Raw genomic sequence first — 17403 nt, forward strand, 5'->3', positions numbered from 1 at the left:
TGGGTGTGTGCCAGAGCCTGCCAGGCTGGAGCTGGGCATGGAGCTGGGCATGGAGGATGTGGCTGCTCTGGGTGGGTGGTCAGGCACTCCTGGGACACCAAGCCAGGGCTCCCCTGGCATTCTGGGGTCACACTGCAGCTGATCCCAACCCTGGACCCTGGGCTGGAGGAGCCCGATGGTGCCACGGCTCCTCCTCCAGAGGGTGGGGTGGGCTCACCCTGGCAGGAGGGGAGCAGGATGCCCTTTGTCCTGGCACACACATCCCACCCTGTCCTGGGCACACCCCTGGTGTGGGGCTGGCCCAAGAAGCAACAAAACTCGGGGTGTAAGAAATTTCCATGTTCATTTTTCAGACTCGGACAAGGATGAATTGTTTCTCTTTTCTCCCTGGTTTTTGAGAAATCACCAAGAGCTCCCAGCACACTGAAACCCTGCTTCCAGCTTCTTCTGCTTTCCCTCTGCTCCAAATGATGTTGCAAGTGAAATTCCACATCTGGGTCCTGCAAACCTTGTCCACCCCGCTCTGTCATGGGCCGCTGTAAATCAGGGCCCTGCTGTTGGTTCTTTTGATTAAACTCCCTCCTGATATTTGCCAGATTATTGGCACTAATGTAATTCCATTGGAGTGGAGAGTCTGCAGGGTTTTATAGCCTGGCTGTAAAACAGCTCTGCGTTTTGGGGAGAGGCTTTGCACACATTTTGATGAAAAGATGACAAACGAGACGTGCTCTGAATGCACTTGTGCTGAGGCTGCCAGCACAAACCCCTCATGCAGGGGCAGGATTTGGCACCTGGAGAGGTCACATCCATCAGGGCTCAGTCTTTCGGGAGGAAATGGGATTGTCTGTGTGCCTGGTGCTGCTGTAGCCTGGGGAGCTTTCCTGCTGTGCTGCAGGATTTCATGCCTTGTGCAAAGCTCAAAAAGCACTCCCAGCCTCCCTGCCTGTCCTGGCCTGCACCCACCAAGGGTCAAGAGTTGACATGTCCATTTGGAGGCAGTTTGGGCTGGAGAAGAGGGAGGTGAGAGCTGTCCCCACGGGCTCAGCCTCCTGTCCTTGATGTCATGGGTGCACATAAAGGCATTTTCCCCACCCAGTCACAGGCTTTGAGTGAGGCAGAACCCGAAGCCCTTTGGCTTTGGGAGAGCCGAGCAGAGTCCCCGGCGACAGGGACAGTGGCACAAGTCCCCGTCTCTCTCCAGTGACTATAGAGGGAGCTGCGTGACCAGCTTAGAGCTGAGAGCTCATTCCCTGGAGGCTGGGCCAGGGGAGATGGATCCTCTCTGTTCCTGCTGCTGGGTCCTGCTGGGAGCCTGGGGCACAGGAGGTGCCAGGGGCAGCACCCACGGCAGACAGCAGGGTCTGAGAAGGGTGGCACTGCCACCAGAGCACGGTCTGAGAATGATGGCAGTGCCACCAAAGGTGCCCCACTGCTGGTGTCCTGGTGTAGCACAGGGACACCAATCTGTCCATGGTTCTAGCTGTGGTCAGCATCTCTCCAGCCTTGGAGATGTCCCCTGCCACCATAGTGGATAGTCCCCAATTCACACCTGGGTGGGGCAGACAAGCTCACAGCTGAAGTGTGCCAGAGACACTGGGATGGCCTGGCTGGATCCCTGCACCAGGGCTCCAGGGCTCCAGGGCCAGCAGGGCCAGCAGGACCAGCAGGGCCAGCAGTGGTGGCTCTGCAGGGCTCTGTCCCCAGCCTGAGGGAGATGCTCCCCTCTCCAGAGCTGCCTCCTTTTGAGGGCCATCTCTCTTCCAGTTCAGTTGTGGTTTTAAGGCAAACTCCAAGGCAATACTTTCCAGGAATTCAGCGCTGGGAGTTGTCCTTAATGGTCAAACCTGCTTTCCTTCCTTTCATCCTTTTGATCCTGCAGGATTCCAGATGGAGCTGCTGTTGAGGAGAGAGGAGCCAGCCCGTGGTGCTGGCAGGGCTTGGGCTGGGCTCCTGTGTCAGGGCTTGGTCACCTCTGAGGAATCACATCCCTGGAGAAATTCCAAACTTTCCAGGCATTGATCTGCCAAGCACAGACTTCAATTTCTCCCCAGGACTGTGGAGATTCTCTTCCACTGCCACAAGAACGATTTTCTAGTTGTATTTCCATCCTGCATTTGTCAGTGGCTGTGCCTGAGTCACCCTTCCCCACAGTCCCATAATTCCTGATATTGATGTTATTGCAAGCCCTGAGAGCTGATTTATGGCTCCTGCATCTAAAACTTGTCACCACAGCCCCAGACATGCACAGATCATCAGAGAAGGTTCTGGAAATGCAGCTTTGAGCTGTCCATGCTCACAGGTCACTGTGGGAGTGTCCTGGGGAAGCAGGGGAGGCTCGAGTGCCACACCAAGTGTCACCTCCTCCATGGCATTGCCATGACCCAGGGCAGAGCTGCGCCGTTCACCCCCCTGGGCTGGAAGGATCCCAGAGAAAAGAAGGGACACCAGCATTACTGAAACTCTTACACTGTTCTGAGTTTGTAGAATGAAACCATGGAAAAGCAGTGATTTTTTGTTCAAGTAAGACTCAAGCTCAACACAAGGCATCTCCCAGCCCATGCCAGCTTTTATAAAACCATTAAAGTCCACATTTTAACAATGGATGAGCAGACACATCAGTTTAGGCAGCTGTGTCTCTGTGAGGCAGAGTAGGCAGAGTTTGCTGAGCTGTGGAATTCAGGGCAGGACACTGCTGAATCCATGAGGAGATGGAGCAAGCTGCTCAGAAGGAGCTAGAATCTCTATTGCCACCTGGAAACCACCTCAGCACCTCCAGAGGAGAGACGCAGCTCACAGCTGAGTCCCAAATCCATGGCAGACATGTGGAGGGCCCAGCTCAAGGGGAAAATGTAGACAGCATTGATTCCCGGACCAGAGCCGACTCTGCATTCCTGCAAAATCACATCCTGGCAATGCTGGTGCCCAGCAGGGGTTTGCTGGATGAACTGGGGGCCGGCCACCTTCCAACCCGGTGTTTGGGTTTGAGTTTCCAGCAGGGAAACATCCAGGAGCAATCCTGGAGGGCAGGTTGGGATGCGGTTTGTCAGAAGTGGTGACACAATAGAGGGGAATTTGCACCCTATTAAGAAAATAAAACCAGACTAAACCCCAGCTCTCCATTGCTGCTCTCAGAGTAAGGACAAAAGTTGCTAAATTCACTTGCAAAGCCAGACCTTTGCATATCCACGAGACAGAGGGAAGAAAAGGAATAATTTGCCTTCCCCATGAATGTTTTCCAATAATGGAGATAATTTCCTGCTTCAGAGCAGTTCTCAGGAGTGGAAAGTGCTTCAGGCTCTCAGATCCTGAGAATTCAACCCAAGCTCAGCCCTGCTCATCCCCACACTCTGGTTTTCAGTGTACTAAAGTGAAAAGGGTTTTTTTTTTCTGTTAGGAAAGGATTTCTTTTCCACTTAAACAGATGCTTCTCAGAGCATCACAAACGAGGGGCTGGCATTTATGCCCCGGGAGCTCTCACTGGGATTTCTCCCCTCTCTTGGGGCGCTGGAGGCTCTCCCCACTGTGGATGCTGTGGTGTCCCATGGGGGCTGTACACACCAAAAGGATCCTTTTCTGCAGAGCTGCTCCAGCTTCTCCCTCACCTTCCCCACTGCCTCCTTTCCTGAGCCTTGTGGCAACCTCATTAGCTCTGAAATTTCTGCTCTGCTGCCAGATTTGATTTTTATTATTAGAGGGAGAATGAGCTTGTAGGAACCTCGTTTCCTCCAGAGCCAGGCTAAAAACGCATCAGGAAGAGAAAAACTTTGCCTCTCTTTTTTTTTTTTTTTTTTTTTCCTTCAATAACAGCATTCCCAACCCACTGTTCCTCGTGCAACATCTCCCAGGAGTGCAGGGGGAGCTGGGCTTGGCTTTAGGTCCATGAGGCCACCATGCCCCACTGAGCTGCTGCTCTTGGCCCCTGCAGCTCTGACATTTTTGATGGAAAAATCAAAGGGATCACATCCTCCACGATAAAACCCAAATCTTGCCAGCAAAATGGGGTGAAGGAAACCCCAAATCTTCATCTCAGCATCCCTGGCAGCTTCTCCAGCCCTGCTGGAATCACATGGGAAGGGGAGCTCTCAGTGAACAGGGGAAGTTTTAACAATTTTGGAACAAGGGAATTTTCCAGCATTTGGGGGAGTGCTGCCATAATTGTCCCATTGTCTGTGTCACTAATGCCTGCCCACAGTGCCCCTGCCCAAAAAGTGGATTTACAGCCGGGGTTCCAAGGCCCCTCCGGATTAGCGGCGACTCCAGCTCAGTGGAGGCTTTGTGGCCCCGTCTGTTCCTTGTTATGGAGAAGACAAAGCCAAGGTCTGATCTGTGAAATTTGGCCCAAAGTGCAGGGCACCAAAGCCCTTGGCTCCCCCGAATGCCAACGCAGGAGGGGAAACAGAGAGCCCTGAGAAGGGGCACAGGAGGAGGGACAGCAGGAGACACCCAGAGATTGTTTGGCTCTGCCCAATAAAAGGAGGAATTCATGTTCTGCTGGCAAGAAACCTTTAAATCTCCAGGAGAATGTGCTGAGGGACACTGAGCACGAACACGATCCTCTGGAGGGCTAAATGCAGCTCCCAGTGTGCAGGCAGGCTGAGCAGCTCACGGCAGAGCAGTTAGTGGTTAATATTTAAAGTCATTATTGGTATTCAGAGTCGGCACAGAGACATTTCCACCCCTGCTTGCACTCTGCAAACCAGCTGGGGCCAGACTGGGTGGGTGCACACCCAATTGCAGCTCCTCTTCCCCATAAATCCGGGGGATTTGCAGGACGTGCTGCCCGTGCTGGAGGTGCTCTGGCAGTGCCAGGGCTCTCCCATCCCCACGGGACGTGCCCAGAGCCAGCACAAACCTCTCCTCAGCGCTCAGATGCACAGGTTCTGCTCAGACCTCCCTCATCCATGGACAAATGACCGGGATAGGTACCCAAAAGAAGGAGCTCTGCTTGTTTTGAATTGATTTCCCAAAGCCAGGAGGCAAAGAAAAGCTGTGAAAACATCCTGTCCTCCTTGGGACCACTTCAAGGTCACCTCTGGGATGGATTCCAGCTACGGGGGACACTCCAGCAATTCTCACACCTTGAGTTCCCTGGGAAGATGTGTTCAGAGGGAGCAGGATTTAAAGTACCTGAGTTCCTAAAGGCAGTGGAGCAGGAAAAAAACGACTCTACAGCAAAAAACCTCCCTTAAGCAATAATGCCAGAACCACCCCTCTAAATGCTAAACCACAAGGTTGAGTGAGACGTGTTTGCTGCATCAGGATGCGTTGTTGAGGCAACAGGAGAATTTAAATTGAATTTGTTTTGACATTTTGACAACAAACCTGGGTTTGTTGCAATTTTTTCCAGCAGAAGTTTTCTGTAGCCACAATTTTTTCTCCCGTTGAAGTCTTTGGAGGAAAGAAGGGAAACAACCAAAGGGAAGCAGTTTTTGGCCATGATTCTGGAAAAGCATTTTAAAGCCTGGTTAAATATAAATGTGCACCTAAGGCACATTGGCTACCTGGGATTGAATTTGTACTTCAGACTGAGTGGGATTCCTGAATACGGGAGCCTTCATCACTGATTATTGAAAATTAAGGTGGTTTTGTTTTTTTGGTTTTTTTTTTTTTTTCCCCAGTTTAATGCGTTGTTGGGTTCCTGCTCAGTCCAGGGGCTGGATCTGGAGCCCTGCGAGGTTTGTGATCCTGGCACATCCAGGGTGACAAGAGGAAATCTGGACACCCTGGCAAGTCCAGCCTTTTTTTCTTGTCCTGGCAAAAGGTTTTTCATCACTCTGAAAAGCTCCCAAGGAAGCAGCTTCCCCGAAAACAGGAAGATGCTAATTCTCCAAAAATGCAGATCTTTTCAGGCACCTTCTCCATAAAGGTCACACTTGAGGGGAGCTGAGCCTGGAGATTTATCCCTGTGTTTAGGTTTCCCCACACGTGTGCGGGGCAGGATTAGCGGCTGGGAATACCTCCGCCCGAACACCGGGGGTGCGAAAATATTTGCGTTTTTGTCTTGCTATTTGTCAACCTTCAGTGGGGCAGAACCACCTCAGCAAGTTCAACCATCTGAACTGAAAACCGTGGGGTTTTTTTATCCCAAGCACGGCCCCAGGATCCTTCCAGGTGTTTTTTAGCCCTAAACCTGAGCTGAAGCACAGAACGGCATCGCTGGCTGGGCTGGGGCGGGCGATGCTCTGCCTCAGCAGCTTTGTACAGAAAACCGGGGCTGATTTGGGAGATCCAGACACAGCTATAAAAGCGCACGGCAGCCAGTTGGGCAGAACCTGGCCCCGGGGGAAATCTCTGGCTGCAGGCGGTGAGGAGCTGCCTGGCAGTGCTTATATCCGTATATATATTAATCCCAGCTAATGTAACTACAGATGTTCTCATTCAGAGCCCTATCTAATCCTGTTGGGCCCTTGCCATGGTGTCTCGTAGCAGGAGTTCTACGAGTTAATTACGTGCGGTGCAAAGCAGCGTTCCCTTTTATCGCTGAGAAGGTTGCCTTTTCAAGGCCCTCAATGTCCCTTTGTTGCTGGCTTTGAGGACCAGTGAAGAGGAGCACCTGTCTGACCTTCCCGGCGCTGCGCATTGCTTGGCAGCGCTCCACCGTCTCTTGGCAAGGCATTCCGAATCTTTTCCGTGGGTGCTCTCCGTGCCTTTCACCGCAGCTCCCAGCTGAGGACGTGCTATTGATTTCTATAGTGCCCCAATATGAATTCAGAGTTTTTCTCTCCCCCTTTCACAGCGCAGCCTCGCATCTTGTGGCTCTTCTGAGCTCCGCTGCAATCAGCCAGATGTTTCATTGAGTCCCAGATCTTTTCCTGGAGTGGCTGCGATTAATTGGGACCCTTCAGCGTGGATGAGCCATCCTGTTCCCTCCTTGCAATTATGCCTCCTTCTGCACTCCGGATTTTGGCTGCTGTCCCCTCATCCACTCGGCCGCCGCGGGTCTGTCTCGCACAGAGCGCCGTGGTCTCCTCATATCTGGAGCAGCCAGGCTGGAGGTGCTCACCTGGGAGTGCTCTCAGCCCCCTGCTTTCCTGATTTCATAGGGAATTCAGCTTCTGGGAGCAGAGGCACCCCCACTGCTACCCCCCATTGCCTGTTAAAGCCTCCGCACAGATTCCTGCTCCTTGTTTTCTCCTCCAAAGCCATGTTTTCAACCAAAAATTAACTTTTTCACTAGGAATTCCCGGTCATCTCTGCCACAGACACTCAGCATAAATTTTTCTTAAAGGTTTTCTGAAAAACCGAAATCCTGAGAGTTATTTGCCTTTCCCCGGTGCTCTGTGGGCATTTCTCTTGTTCAGCATCATCCTCTTTTGCTTCTCTCCCATCTCACCGTACCCTCTGTGGGGTGATCCTTTCAAGCAAGGCATGAGGGAAACCCCGCGTTATCCTCCTCATCATCTCCGGGGTGTCCCGGACACCTTCCTGTCGTGCTCACAGAGCTGCCCTTAGCCCCGGCGCCCCGAGGGCTCTGCTGAATTTCCGCACCTCGGTGGTGGATGAACAAATCCACAAATCCCTGCACCCAGGGAAGGTCAGGGATGGAAGCCAGGCAAGTTCAGGAATGCAAACGCGTTCTGTGAGTGCCAGGGTGCCCATCGGAGATGCCAAAGGGGAGCTTGCAGCGATCACCGCCCCCCCCCCCCCCACTGGCATCCTGGTGCACGCTTCCTTCAGTTTGGAGCTACAGCCCAAAGGAATTTGAACTGGATTGGGAAAATCAGCACCAAGCACCAGCAGCCCGGCCCTCCATGTCTGGGGAAGGAGAAGAGCCTGTAATTGCTGGCTGCGAGTGTTTGCACTGGCCGGGGAACTGTAAATTACCTTTAATTGCTCCTAATTGCTGGCGCTGGTTCAGTTTCTCGAGGACAGGGACAGCAAATCCCCATCTGCAGGCACGGGGAGAGCCCCTCCTGCCTCCGCTGAGCTGCCCCGCTTCCCTCAGCTTGGGAACAGACCTGGCACGACGAGCTGGGCCCAGGGGGACGCTGGGGACAGATGACACAGGTGACACAGGTGGCACAGGTGGCACAGAGCCCGTCCGTCACCCTGAGAGGAGGATTTCACCTCGGTGTGGCAGAGATCGCCAGGGTCTCATCCCGGTGAAATCCTGGTCCCCGACCCTCTGCCACTCGTGCCCCCTGCAGCCCTGGGCACATCACATCACACGTGGGGACATCAGAGCCCTCACAGAGCCAGGCCTGGAGGGACAGGAGACAACCTCAGAGAGATTCGACTCTGAAAATAACCCGGCAGCTCTGGGCGAGCTGGCCGAGCCGCTGCCTCATGAGGGAAGGAAGCAGCAGCATTCGATTATTGATTGATTTCTGTGCTGTCCAAAGAGGACTCTGTACTCTCACTGTGGCCTCAAGAGCCTGAGGATCTCACTCATCACCAGGGCTTTTTTCCCTCTTTTCCCTCGTTTCCCTCTTTTCCCCGGTCGGTCCCACTGAAATGAGGGCGATTCCCCTCACCCAGGAGCTCCTCACAGGATGGGCTCTGCCTGGAGCAGCCCCGAGGGAATGCCTGAAACACGAGGCTGCTCTCCCCATCTCCTGTCCTTTGCCTCTCCTTGGGTAACCCTTCCCTTATTTTTCTGTTATCTCCTGACTCTCTGCTCTTCTTTAATTCTTTTCTCTCCTGTTCCTCCTTCAGGCCTTCTCTTAACGTGTGTTTATTTCCTTTCCCCCAGCATTACCAGAATCCCTTGGGGCTGCAGTTTTCCCACCTAAGCATCCCTCTGCTCATCACCAGCCACACTGATTTCCCATTAAAACGTTTCCAATCTAAATTAGCTTTAGAAAAGGAGATTTCTGCTGTGGGCAGGTTTGCAAGGAGTCATTTCCCAGGGAAAGCTCAGGGCAGGGGGGAGAGAGAGACTTTTAATAAAAAAATTCTAAATCAGAAGTGTCGGGAAAAGAGGAGAAAGGAGAAAAAGCTTTGTCGGTTTCTTGAGGAGTTTCTTTCCTTTCCAAATGAAAAATCATCGGGTTTTGGCAAGGTTCTGTCTCTTCCCACCCAGCACCTGTGGGGTCAGGGCTGGTGGCACTTTGGAGCCCTGCATGTCCCCAGGGAGAAATTGGACATCCCAGGGCAGGGGTGCTCCAGGCACCATCCCAATCCTGCTGGGCAGGGATCAGCCAGGAGCTGCTGCCCAGTGGGGTCAGACTGGTGCTGCTGTGCAGGACCACACTGGGCTGGCCTGGAGGGAGCCTGCAGCCAAGCACCAACGCTTGGAAACCCAAATCAACGTGGGATGTGCTCTGCTGTCCCCAAATAAGGCACATTTAGGGTGTTTGAGAGACAGGGATGTGCAGAACAAACCAAGCAGCACTGCAAGGTCCAGGAAAAGCCCTCTTGGGAGTGCTGTGCCCAGTGTGGGGGCTTGGGGGGTTTGAACACTGTGCCCTTGGGGACACTCACCCTGCCCTGACCCCGGTGCAGCCCCCTCCAGGGCCCAGCAGTGGGACGGGCTCCCCCAGCCCCTGTTCTGGCAGGCATCTCCCCTGAGGGGCAGAGCAGAGGGGAATCAGCGCTCCCCAGGGAGGGATTTGGCTGGCTCCTTCCCGGGATGCTGCAGAAGAAAAGGAAAGTTGCCTGCCTGCCTGCCTGTCCCTGCCACGGCTCAGCAGGGGCAGCCCACAGTCTGGCACGGCGCTTGCAGCTCTTAGAAATCAGGGCTGTTAACAAATGTGCGAGGTCCTAATCCTTTTGGAGCAGTGATGATAACAAGCCCTGATGCTTTTTCTTTTTTTTTTTTTTTTTTGGCTTTTCTTCTTTTTGCCTTTTTAAAATTTTTTTCTCCCCCAAACAGCTGTGCCGGTGAAGTCCCACTGTGGGAAATGAGCTGGTGAATGTTTGAATGTTTTCAAGTGCAGTATTTACATCTCCTGCCAAACCCTTCACATCTGCCCGGCTCTGCCGGCAAGGCTGCATCCATCTGGCCGGGAACAGCAGGTCCTCAGCCCCCATCCATCCCACAAGGGCATTTCCTTCCTGTGCCCTCAGTGCCAGCTGCCAGGGATGCAGCTCAGCGGGGAGGGCTCTGAAAGGACCGCTTTGATTTTTCCTGGAGTGCACGTGGGATGAATTCCCGAGCGATTGCTTCCTGCTGAACTGAGGGGTGGTGGAATCCTGCTGGGTTTGTACCCCTGTACCAGCCCTGCTGGGTTTGTACCCCTGTACCAGCCCTGCACCAGTCCCGGGGGTTTGGGGCTGCTGGATGGGGTCGATACTGCCCTGCCTTTAAATCCTGCAAATTCCTGATCTCAGCACCGATGGGGTGAGCAGTTGTGTCCTTTAACCCTAAACCCTAACCCTGTCCCCGCAGTGGTGCTGTGACAGGGCCACCCCCTCGCCAGCGCTGTCCCCAGCCCTGTGCCAAAAGCCAGCTCTGTTCCAGCTCATTCCGGGGGTTTCTCGGAGCGCAGACAGGATGGAGCGGTGCCAGGGGAGCTGCCCCGCTCCCGCCGATGCCACACCGCCCTGCCCTGACCCCGCTGCCGTGTGTCCCCGCAGAGTGCGACTGTCACCCCGTGGGTGCGGCCGGCCAGACCTGCAACCAGACCACGGGCCAGTGTCCCTGCAAGGACGGCGTCACCGGCATCACCTGCAACCGCTGCGCCAAGGGCTACCAGCAGAGCCGCTCCCCCATCGCCCCCTGCATAAGTAGGTGGATCCTCTTTCTTTCTGTGGAGTAGGGATTTTAACCCTTAAAACCCTGCCAGAGCCGCTGCCCAGGCTGGGGGTGCTGAACCCCACAGCGCTCGGGGTATGGGGCTGTTTGGGGACCCCTCTGCTCTGCCCAAACGGGGTCCTGAACCCGCAGCAGCTTCCAGCAGCTCTCCTGCCTCCTTGGGGTGTTCTGTGAGTGCATCTACAGCCAGGTTTGCTGGGAATTCCATTTTGCTTCATGGAACAGAGGTGCTCTAAAATCACATTTTTTGTGCTTTGGGGGATCGCTACAGATCACTAGAAACACGTTCTTCTCTCCAAAATCAGGCTGTGCTGCACTGGCACAGAGCTCAGACCACAGGAGCTGCTCCTTTGATGCAATTTCCACCACATCTGAGACCCCCTGGGTTGCTGCAGGGGCTCCAGCACTCACACAGCCTTGCCACGGGAGGGGTTATCCTTGGCTTCCTTGGGTTTGCTTTTCAATTTGCCTTCCCAAGGCAGGAACAGCTCCCAAAATGCCTCCTTTGCAGCCTCTGTTCTGCAAACACCTGGATACCCTCTCTCTCCCTGCCTGGGAAGGTGGGGTTCAGTCCTGTGCCCCTCTCTGCTGCCTGTGGAGTTTGCTGCTGTTGGACCTTCCAGTGCCTCATGCTCCTTGTGGGACATCATCTGCCCTAACAAAACAAAATATCGAAATTAGTGTGCCTGGGATGGGATGGGATGGGATGGGATGGGATGGGAAGGAGGAACTACTCCCCTGAGGGGGGATTCCCTGCAGCTAAAAGGAGAAAAAGGCCCAGCAAGAAAAGTGAAGGTTAAAAGATTCCAGCCTTTACTGGAGACCCACAGTCTGTTCCCACACCATTGACCCCCCAGCACAGCCATTGCCAAATTCTGGGGCAGAGACCCTTTCTCCACCTTCTCCTGCTGAAGAAAACACACATTCCAGAGTGGTTTGAGGTCACTTGGGATTCCTTTTTGCCCGTGTTGCAATGGGACAGCAAGAGCCCAAAGCAGAGGCTTGCTGTCCCCAGGACCTCCAGCCATGGCTCCAGTCTGCTCTGCCACAAGTGTGCACAAAGGTTTATCATGAACCATTCCCCAGGGCCAGGGGAAATCAGAGAGCAGACTGTTCCTTGCATCAGCTCCCTCAGGATTCATGGTATTTATAAAGACAGGCCCAGGATTTCAACATGGCCCATCCAGGGTATGGGGCTGGGCACAGCCACCCTCTTGTTTACCACTGCTGGTAATTCCCTGTTCCCAGGGACTTGTAGCCATGAAAAGTACACCTTGGGTCTGTGTCAGGCCTGGCTGAGCACCCCCAGCCCAGCTGTGGGATGGCTGTGCTGGCTCCAGTGCTCCCTGGCCATGCACCGTGGCTTGTGCTGGGTTTAGTTGCATGAGAGTGAGGCACCCCAAGAATCACCTGATGCCCTATGAGCTGCAGCCACACCCCCAGCAAACCCTGCCTTGGTCGGTGTTCCCCCCCAGGATTCCCAGGAATGCAGGGGAATGCCAGCACCATGCCCTGAATGCAGGAAGGACATCCAAGGGGAGCATCCTGCACAGCTGGGACCGTGCAGCTCCCTCCCTCCATCCATCCACAGTCCATCCTCCCAACAAACACACCAGGCCTGGGAACGAGTCTCCAGAGCATGATGTGGTTCCAGCTCTGCAAAGCTGGCCCCAAATCAGAGCCAGGGACCAGGGAATTGGCACCAGATGTGTTTGTGTTTCCTTTAAACGTGGGAGGCACCCCTCGCACCCCAGCAGTGCTGAACCTGCACCCTGCCTCTCACCAGGGGAGCGCCAGCACTGCCTCGGATCTGGTGACAGCAGCTGCAGGGGACAGCCCAGGGACAGCAGTGACAGCAGCCACAGGGGCTGGGCACAGTGCAGCACGCAGCCAAAAGCCAGGTTTTTTTGTAAAAACCCCCTATGTGACAGCTTTGAGGGATGCCCGGTTCCCCAGTCGCCGCTGTACTGGTTTGGGGCTCTCGCTGGCACACGCGGCTGGGAGGGGGGCCTGCAGCGTGGGCAGGGAGCAGCTCTGGGCTTTGCAATAACCTCTCCTCCCTCCTTTGTCCCCTGTGTGTCCCGTGTGCGCCGCTGTCCCGCAGAGATCCCGGCTGCTCCGCCCACCACGGCCGCCAGCAGCGCCGAGGAGCCCGCAGGTACGTGTACGTTCTGTTCCCTTCTTCTGGAGCATCTCGGTGCTCAATGTCTCCTCAGCAATCGCTTCCCTCGAGATAAACTGCACCAAAGCCATAAACCCTTCTGCTCGTACCGGGACGAGGGGTTTCCTTTGATGCCAAAAGTGCTAGAAACACGCGGGCAGCATCCTGAGAGCCCGCTGTTTCCCGGTGTGCAGGGAGGGTGCAGGAGGATTTCCTGCTGAACCTGTGAGCACAGGGGCGTCACCCAGTGCTGGATCCGAGAGGAACCACCTCTGTCCCCCCGTGTCACCGAGGGACCCCGATGGTGCTGACCAGGGCGTGGCAGCAGGAGCCAGAGTGTCCCTCAAAGGGTGACTTGTCCTGTGCTGCTGCTGCCTGCAGCTTCCCGGGGTGTTTGAGCCCCAGCTCTGAAGGACAGGAGGTGGAAAAGCTGTTTACTGTTGTCTCAGTGGTTCATAAATTAAGGAGTTTGTACTAAAAATGGCAGATGTCACCTTGGATTGATCCCTGAGCCGAGTGCTGTGGCAGGGATTGTCACCCAGGCTCAGGAGCAGAGGACAGCCCTGGGATCTTCAGTCCCCAGTGTTGATATCCCAGGGAGTGTGTGGGACAGACTGAGGGACAGGTTTTATCGTGTGCCAACACAGCAGCAGCCTGCCATGGGAAAGGGCTGCTCAGGGGTCTAAAGCCCAGCTGATAACTGAGAACATAAAGCTGCATAAAGCTGATAACTGAGCACGTCCCAGCAGGGTCAGAGCCCTTCCTTAGCTCAGAGCCCTGGCTGGAGGCTGGGGTGGGTTATCTGTCTCTGGGAGGGATGGGAAATGGTGGCACAGTGCCTTGTGGATCCCCGTGTCCTTGGAGGGACTGATGTCCCCATTCCCCATGGGCTGACCAGGGATCTGGGCATCCCACCAGGAGCCTTCTCCCAGTGAAAGCCCAGTGAAGGCTGAGCCAAGTTGAGCAATCCATCAGGCCCAGAATCCCATCATAATTCTTCTCACTGGGATTTTGTTTTGGAGATTTAAGCACTGCTTCGTCCAAGGAGCTTGAACCCTCCATATTTCATCCCTTTTCCTCAATGGGGAGCATCCAGCAGTGCTGTGTTTTGGCATCTCTCAGCTCCCACCCTCACCCTGCTGAAATCTGTGGGGTTTTTCACAAATCCCTAAATCAGTGCCTGCGAGGCAGAGCTCCCATGCTATGGGAGAAAAAGGGGTTGGAAACAAGATGGGAAAAGCAATTATGGGAGACTTTGAGTGCAGGCAGTTGTGGGAGAGATGCTGCCCCATTTCCTGTGCTCATGGCCACGTGGGACAGAAAGTGGCCAAGAGCTGAGGGAGCATCACCCCAACCTGAGCCATTGCAAGGACCACGGGCCAAGCTGGTCTTGGAATGAGGGGTGGGATGCATCAGCTCTGGTGTGGGGGGCCTGCCTGGCTCTGCTTTACTCTCAGGGGTCCCAATCAGTTTGGGAAAACCAGCCAAAATGAATTGTTTAGATGAAATGCATCCATGCTCTCCATGCTGGGAGGTTGGAGGAAGAGGAGAGGCTGCTCCTCATTTCTGCTGCCAGGCAAGAGGAGCTTTTCTGGTGCTTTTTTGGTCCCTCCCAGACAGAAGAGACCACAGTGAAAGGACAAACAAAAATAGCAGTGGGGGGGTTTACAAAGGTTTACAAACCTGCCAGTCAGTCCTTGTCTTATCTGAATCAAATCCAGATTTTCTGGGGAATGATTATCTGAAATGGATGATTTCAGCCAGGGGCCTTAAATAAAACCAGGTGATTGGATTGATGCAGCTCCCCATGGTTTTCCCCTGGAAATCAACCTCTGCAGTTACAAAACCAGATCTGGCCCTTCCAAATGTCATTTTGGGTCCTTTTGTTCCTGGCTGGTGGGGAAGAGGCTGGATGTAAGTGCAGAAAAGGGAAAAGCCAGCTCTGAGGGATGCCTGGCCCTCCCAGACCCAGAGCACCTCTAGCTGCAGTTGCAGCTTTCCCAGAGGGCAGAGGAGACCCGGGGCAGAGCTGGCTGCAGGCTGTGGTACCCAAATCTTAGCCTGAATCCTCCCCCAAGAACCAGGAACGGGAAAACTGCCCTCCCTGCTGAGCTGGGGCTCCAGTTGCAGCACCGGCAGGGAGAAAAGCCCGAGCCCTTGGCTGTGGGGTAGTGTCAGCCCTCGGAGAGCCGGGAGCATCCCGAGCCTGGGAACAAAGCCCTGCCCCGCTCCCTGCGGGCAGGCGGGAGAGGAAATCCTCATTTCATTCACCCCGGCGTAAATCCGGGCTCGGCCTGGGAGGCTCCAGCTTTGTGCCCATCCAAAGGAGGAATTCATTCAGCCCTGCCCGGGCTTTCTCTGCCTTGTCCCAGCTGTAAGCGAGGCGATGGATTGGCTGCGTGATTGATTGAGTGATTGATTGATCAGCAGCATCCAGCTCCCTCTGAAAGGTTTCTCATGGTGATCCCGGTGAATGGCTGGGAGCACAATGGGGGAGAGGGGCTTCCCGTGAGGGAGCTCCTGGTCACTTCAAAACAGCTCAGAAAGTCTGAAGGAAAAAAACTAAAACGACCCCCAAAACTGCTGAAATACAGATAAACTTCACTGTGCTCTCATCATCCCAGTGCCAGGCTTCCTGCATCCCTGCATCCCTCCCTGCATCCCTCCAGCCCCAAAACCCTGCATCCCTCCAGCCCCACATCCCTGCATCCCTCCAGCCCCACATCCCTGCACCCCACTCCCTTCACCCCAAACCCCTCCCTTCCTGCATCCCCTTATTCTTTCATCCCCACATCCCTTTACCCCTGCAACCCTTTATCCCCACATCCCACCACAGGCAAGCCTCCAGCTTCCGAGTCGGGACTGACGAGTTCCCTCTCCCCATCCTGGGCCATTTCCAGAGGCTCATTCCCCCTGGAATGAGAGCTCTTGTCCCAGCACCAGCTCCTTGTTTCTGCATCTCTCCTGAACAGAAAACTCTGATTTTCCTCCTGGGCTGGGAGCTGCTGTCAGGCAGGGATTGATGGGGTGCTCAGGTCACGGGGACAGGCGTTTTCCTAGGAATGTATTTCAGTGCTGGCAGTGGCTCTTGGCAGGGCACCCCTGGATCTGTACCCCACATCCCCAGCGTGTCCTGGGGCTCAGCACTGGATAAATCCCATGGGAACGGATACACTGGATAAATCCCGCGGGAAGGGATAAGAAATGTGCAGCCAGCCCTGGGAGGGGGCAGAGTGGTGTGGAAGAGCTGTAATGGTGGGGAGTTTTCCAGTGAGGTGTTTCCCAGTTCAGTGCTGGTTTTCCAGTGCAGTGTTCCCAGTGCAGGCTTTTCCAGTGCAGCGTTTCCAGTGGGTGTCTGACACAGCTGGACTGTCCCCAGCAGCCATCTCCTGCTCCCGTTGGACCCGGGAATATTGGGATGTGCTGCTGAGGCCACGCCTGTCCTGGACCACCAAACACCCCTCAGGCCATTCATCCCCATCCCCAAACCGGCCCAGGCAGCTCCGGGGGCAGGGAGGGAACTCCCCTCGAGCTACATTGGTGCTGGGGGGTGCCTGCGGTGATACCCGTGCCCAGAGCTGCCAGGGAGGGACCAAGGGCACCCCAGCCGGGACAGGAGCGGCCGAGGGGCCTGCGAGGGCATTGCCGGGATGTGGGGGGACAGCCCGGTCACATCCTGGAGCTGCTGGTCCTGCTGGACCACCGGGGCTGGGGCTGCGGAGGTGGGAAGGGGCTGAGGAGGTGGGAAAGGGCTGAGGAGGTGGAAGATGGGAAGGGGCTGTGGAGGTGGGAAGAAGGGGCTGCGGAGGTGGGAAGGGGCTGTGGAGGTGGAAGGGGCTGCGGGCTCCGGGAATCCCTCGCTGCCGCTTTCCAGCCGCTCCAGACGAGAGGCTTTAATCTAATTACATGCTTTATTTGCGCCAATTTGTTTTTCAATCAATCTTGCCCAGCCAGAAGAAAGGAGGCTGCTGTGGGCTCATTTGCACCTTCTTGTTCCAAGGGAGAGGTTAATGGCCGTTATCCGCTGGGATCGGCGCTCCCGGCTCTGCCTGCCCGGGATCCTCCCGCAGCACGGGCAGCGAGCTCCAGCCTGGCACGGGGCACTGGGCAGCATCCTGGGGACACGCTGGCTGTGAGGAGCCGCTGCAGGCAGGGCTCGGGATGCTCCCGAGGTGTTCCCGAGGTGCCATCCCGCAGGAAAGGTTTTGTGAGTCCATTGCCAGGGATGGCAGCGGGGTCCCACGGGAAGGTTTGGGTCTGCAAAGCACCGAAACAAACGAATGAATTCGAGTGGAAATTACTCCTCCCGCTTGCCCTGCCCTGCCCTGCCGGGGAGTGGCACGGCTCAGTGCCGCGGGGGCTGTGCCCGGCACAGCGCAAGGCTGCCCTCGGTGCCCCCACACTCCTGGGCTGTGCCAAGGGCTCCCCAGACCGCTCTGCAGAGCAGAGGATGCTCTGGTGTCCAGCAGGTGCCTCTGCCTTGTCACACTGGTCACAGCCCCCCTCAGCCTGTGGGACAGACCCCTGCCAGCTCCTGGGACTGCTG

At 55.4% G+C, this 17403-nt stretch overlaps 1 protein-coding gene across 1 annotated transcript in view; it reads left to right on the forward strand.

The window, feature by feature from the left end:
* Positions 1–17403, forward strand: part of NTN1 (netrin 1) — a 79297-nt gene that overhangs the window by 46820 nt on the left and 15074 nt on the right. Inside the window, exons 3-4 of the mRNA XM_064728837.1 lie at positions 10519–10668; positions 12801–12854. Of these exons, the coding sequence (XP_064584907.1) occupies positions 10519–10668; positions 12801–12854 (204 nt within the window). The remainder of the gene's footprint in view (positions 1–10518; positions 10669–12800; positions 12855–17403) is intronic.

The sequence above is a fragment of the Zonotrichia leucophrys genome, chromosome 18, assembly GCF_028769735.1.
Source record: "Zonotrichia leucophrys gambelii isolate GWCS_2022_RI chromosome 18, RI_Zleu_2.0, whole genome shotgun sequence".
NCBI lineage: Eukaryota > Metazoa > Chordata > Aves > Passeriformes > Passerellidae > Zonotrichia > Zonotrichia leucophrys.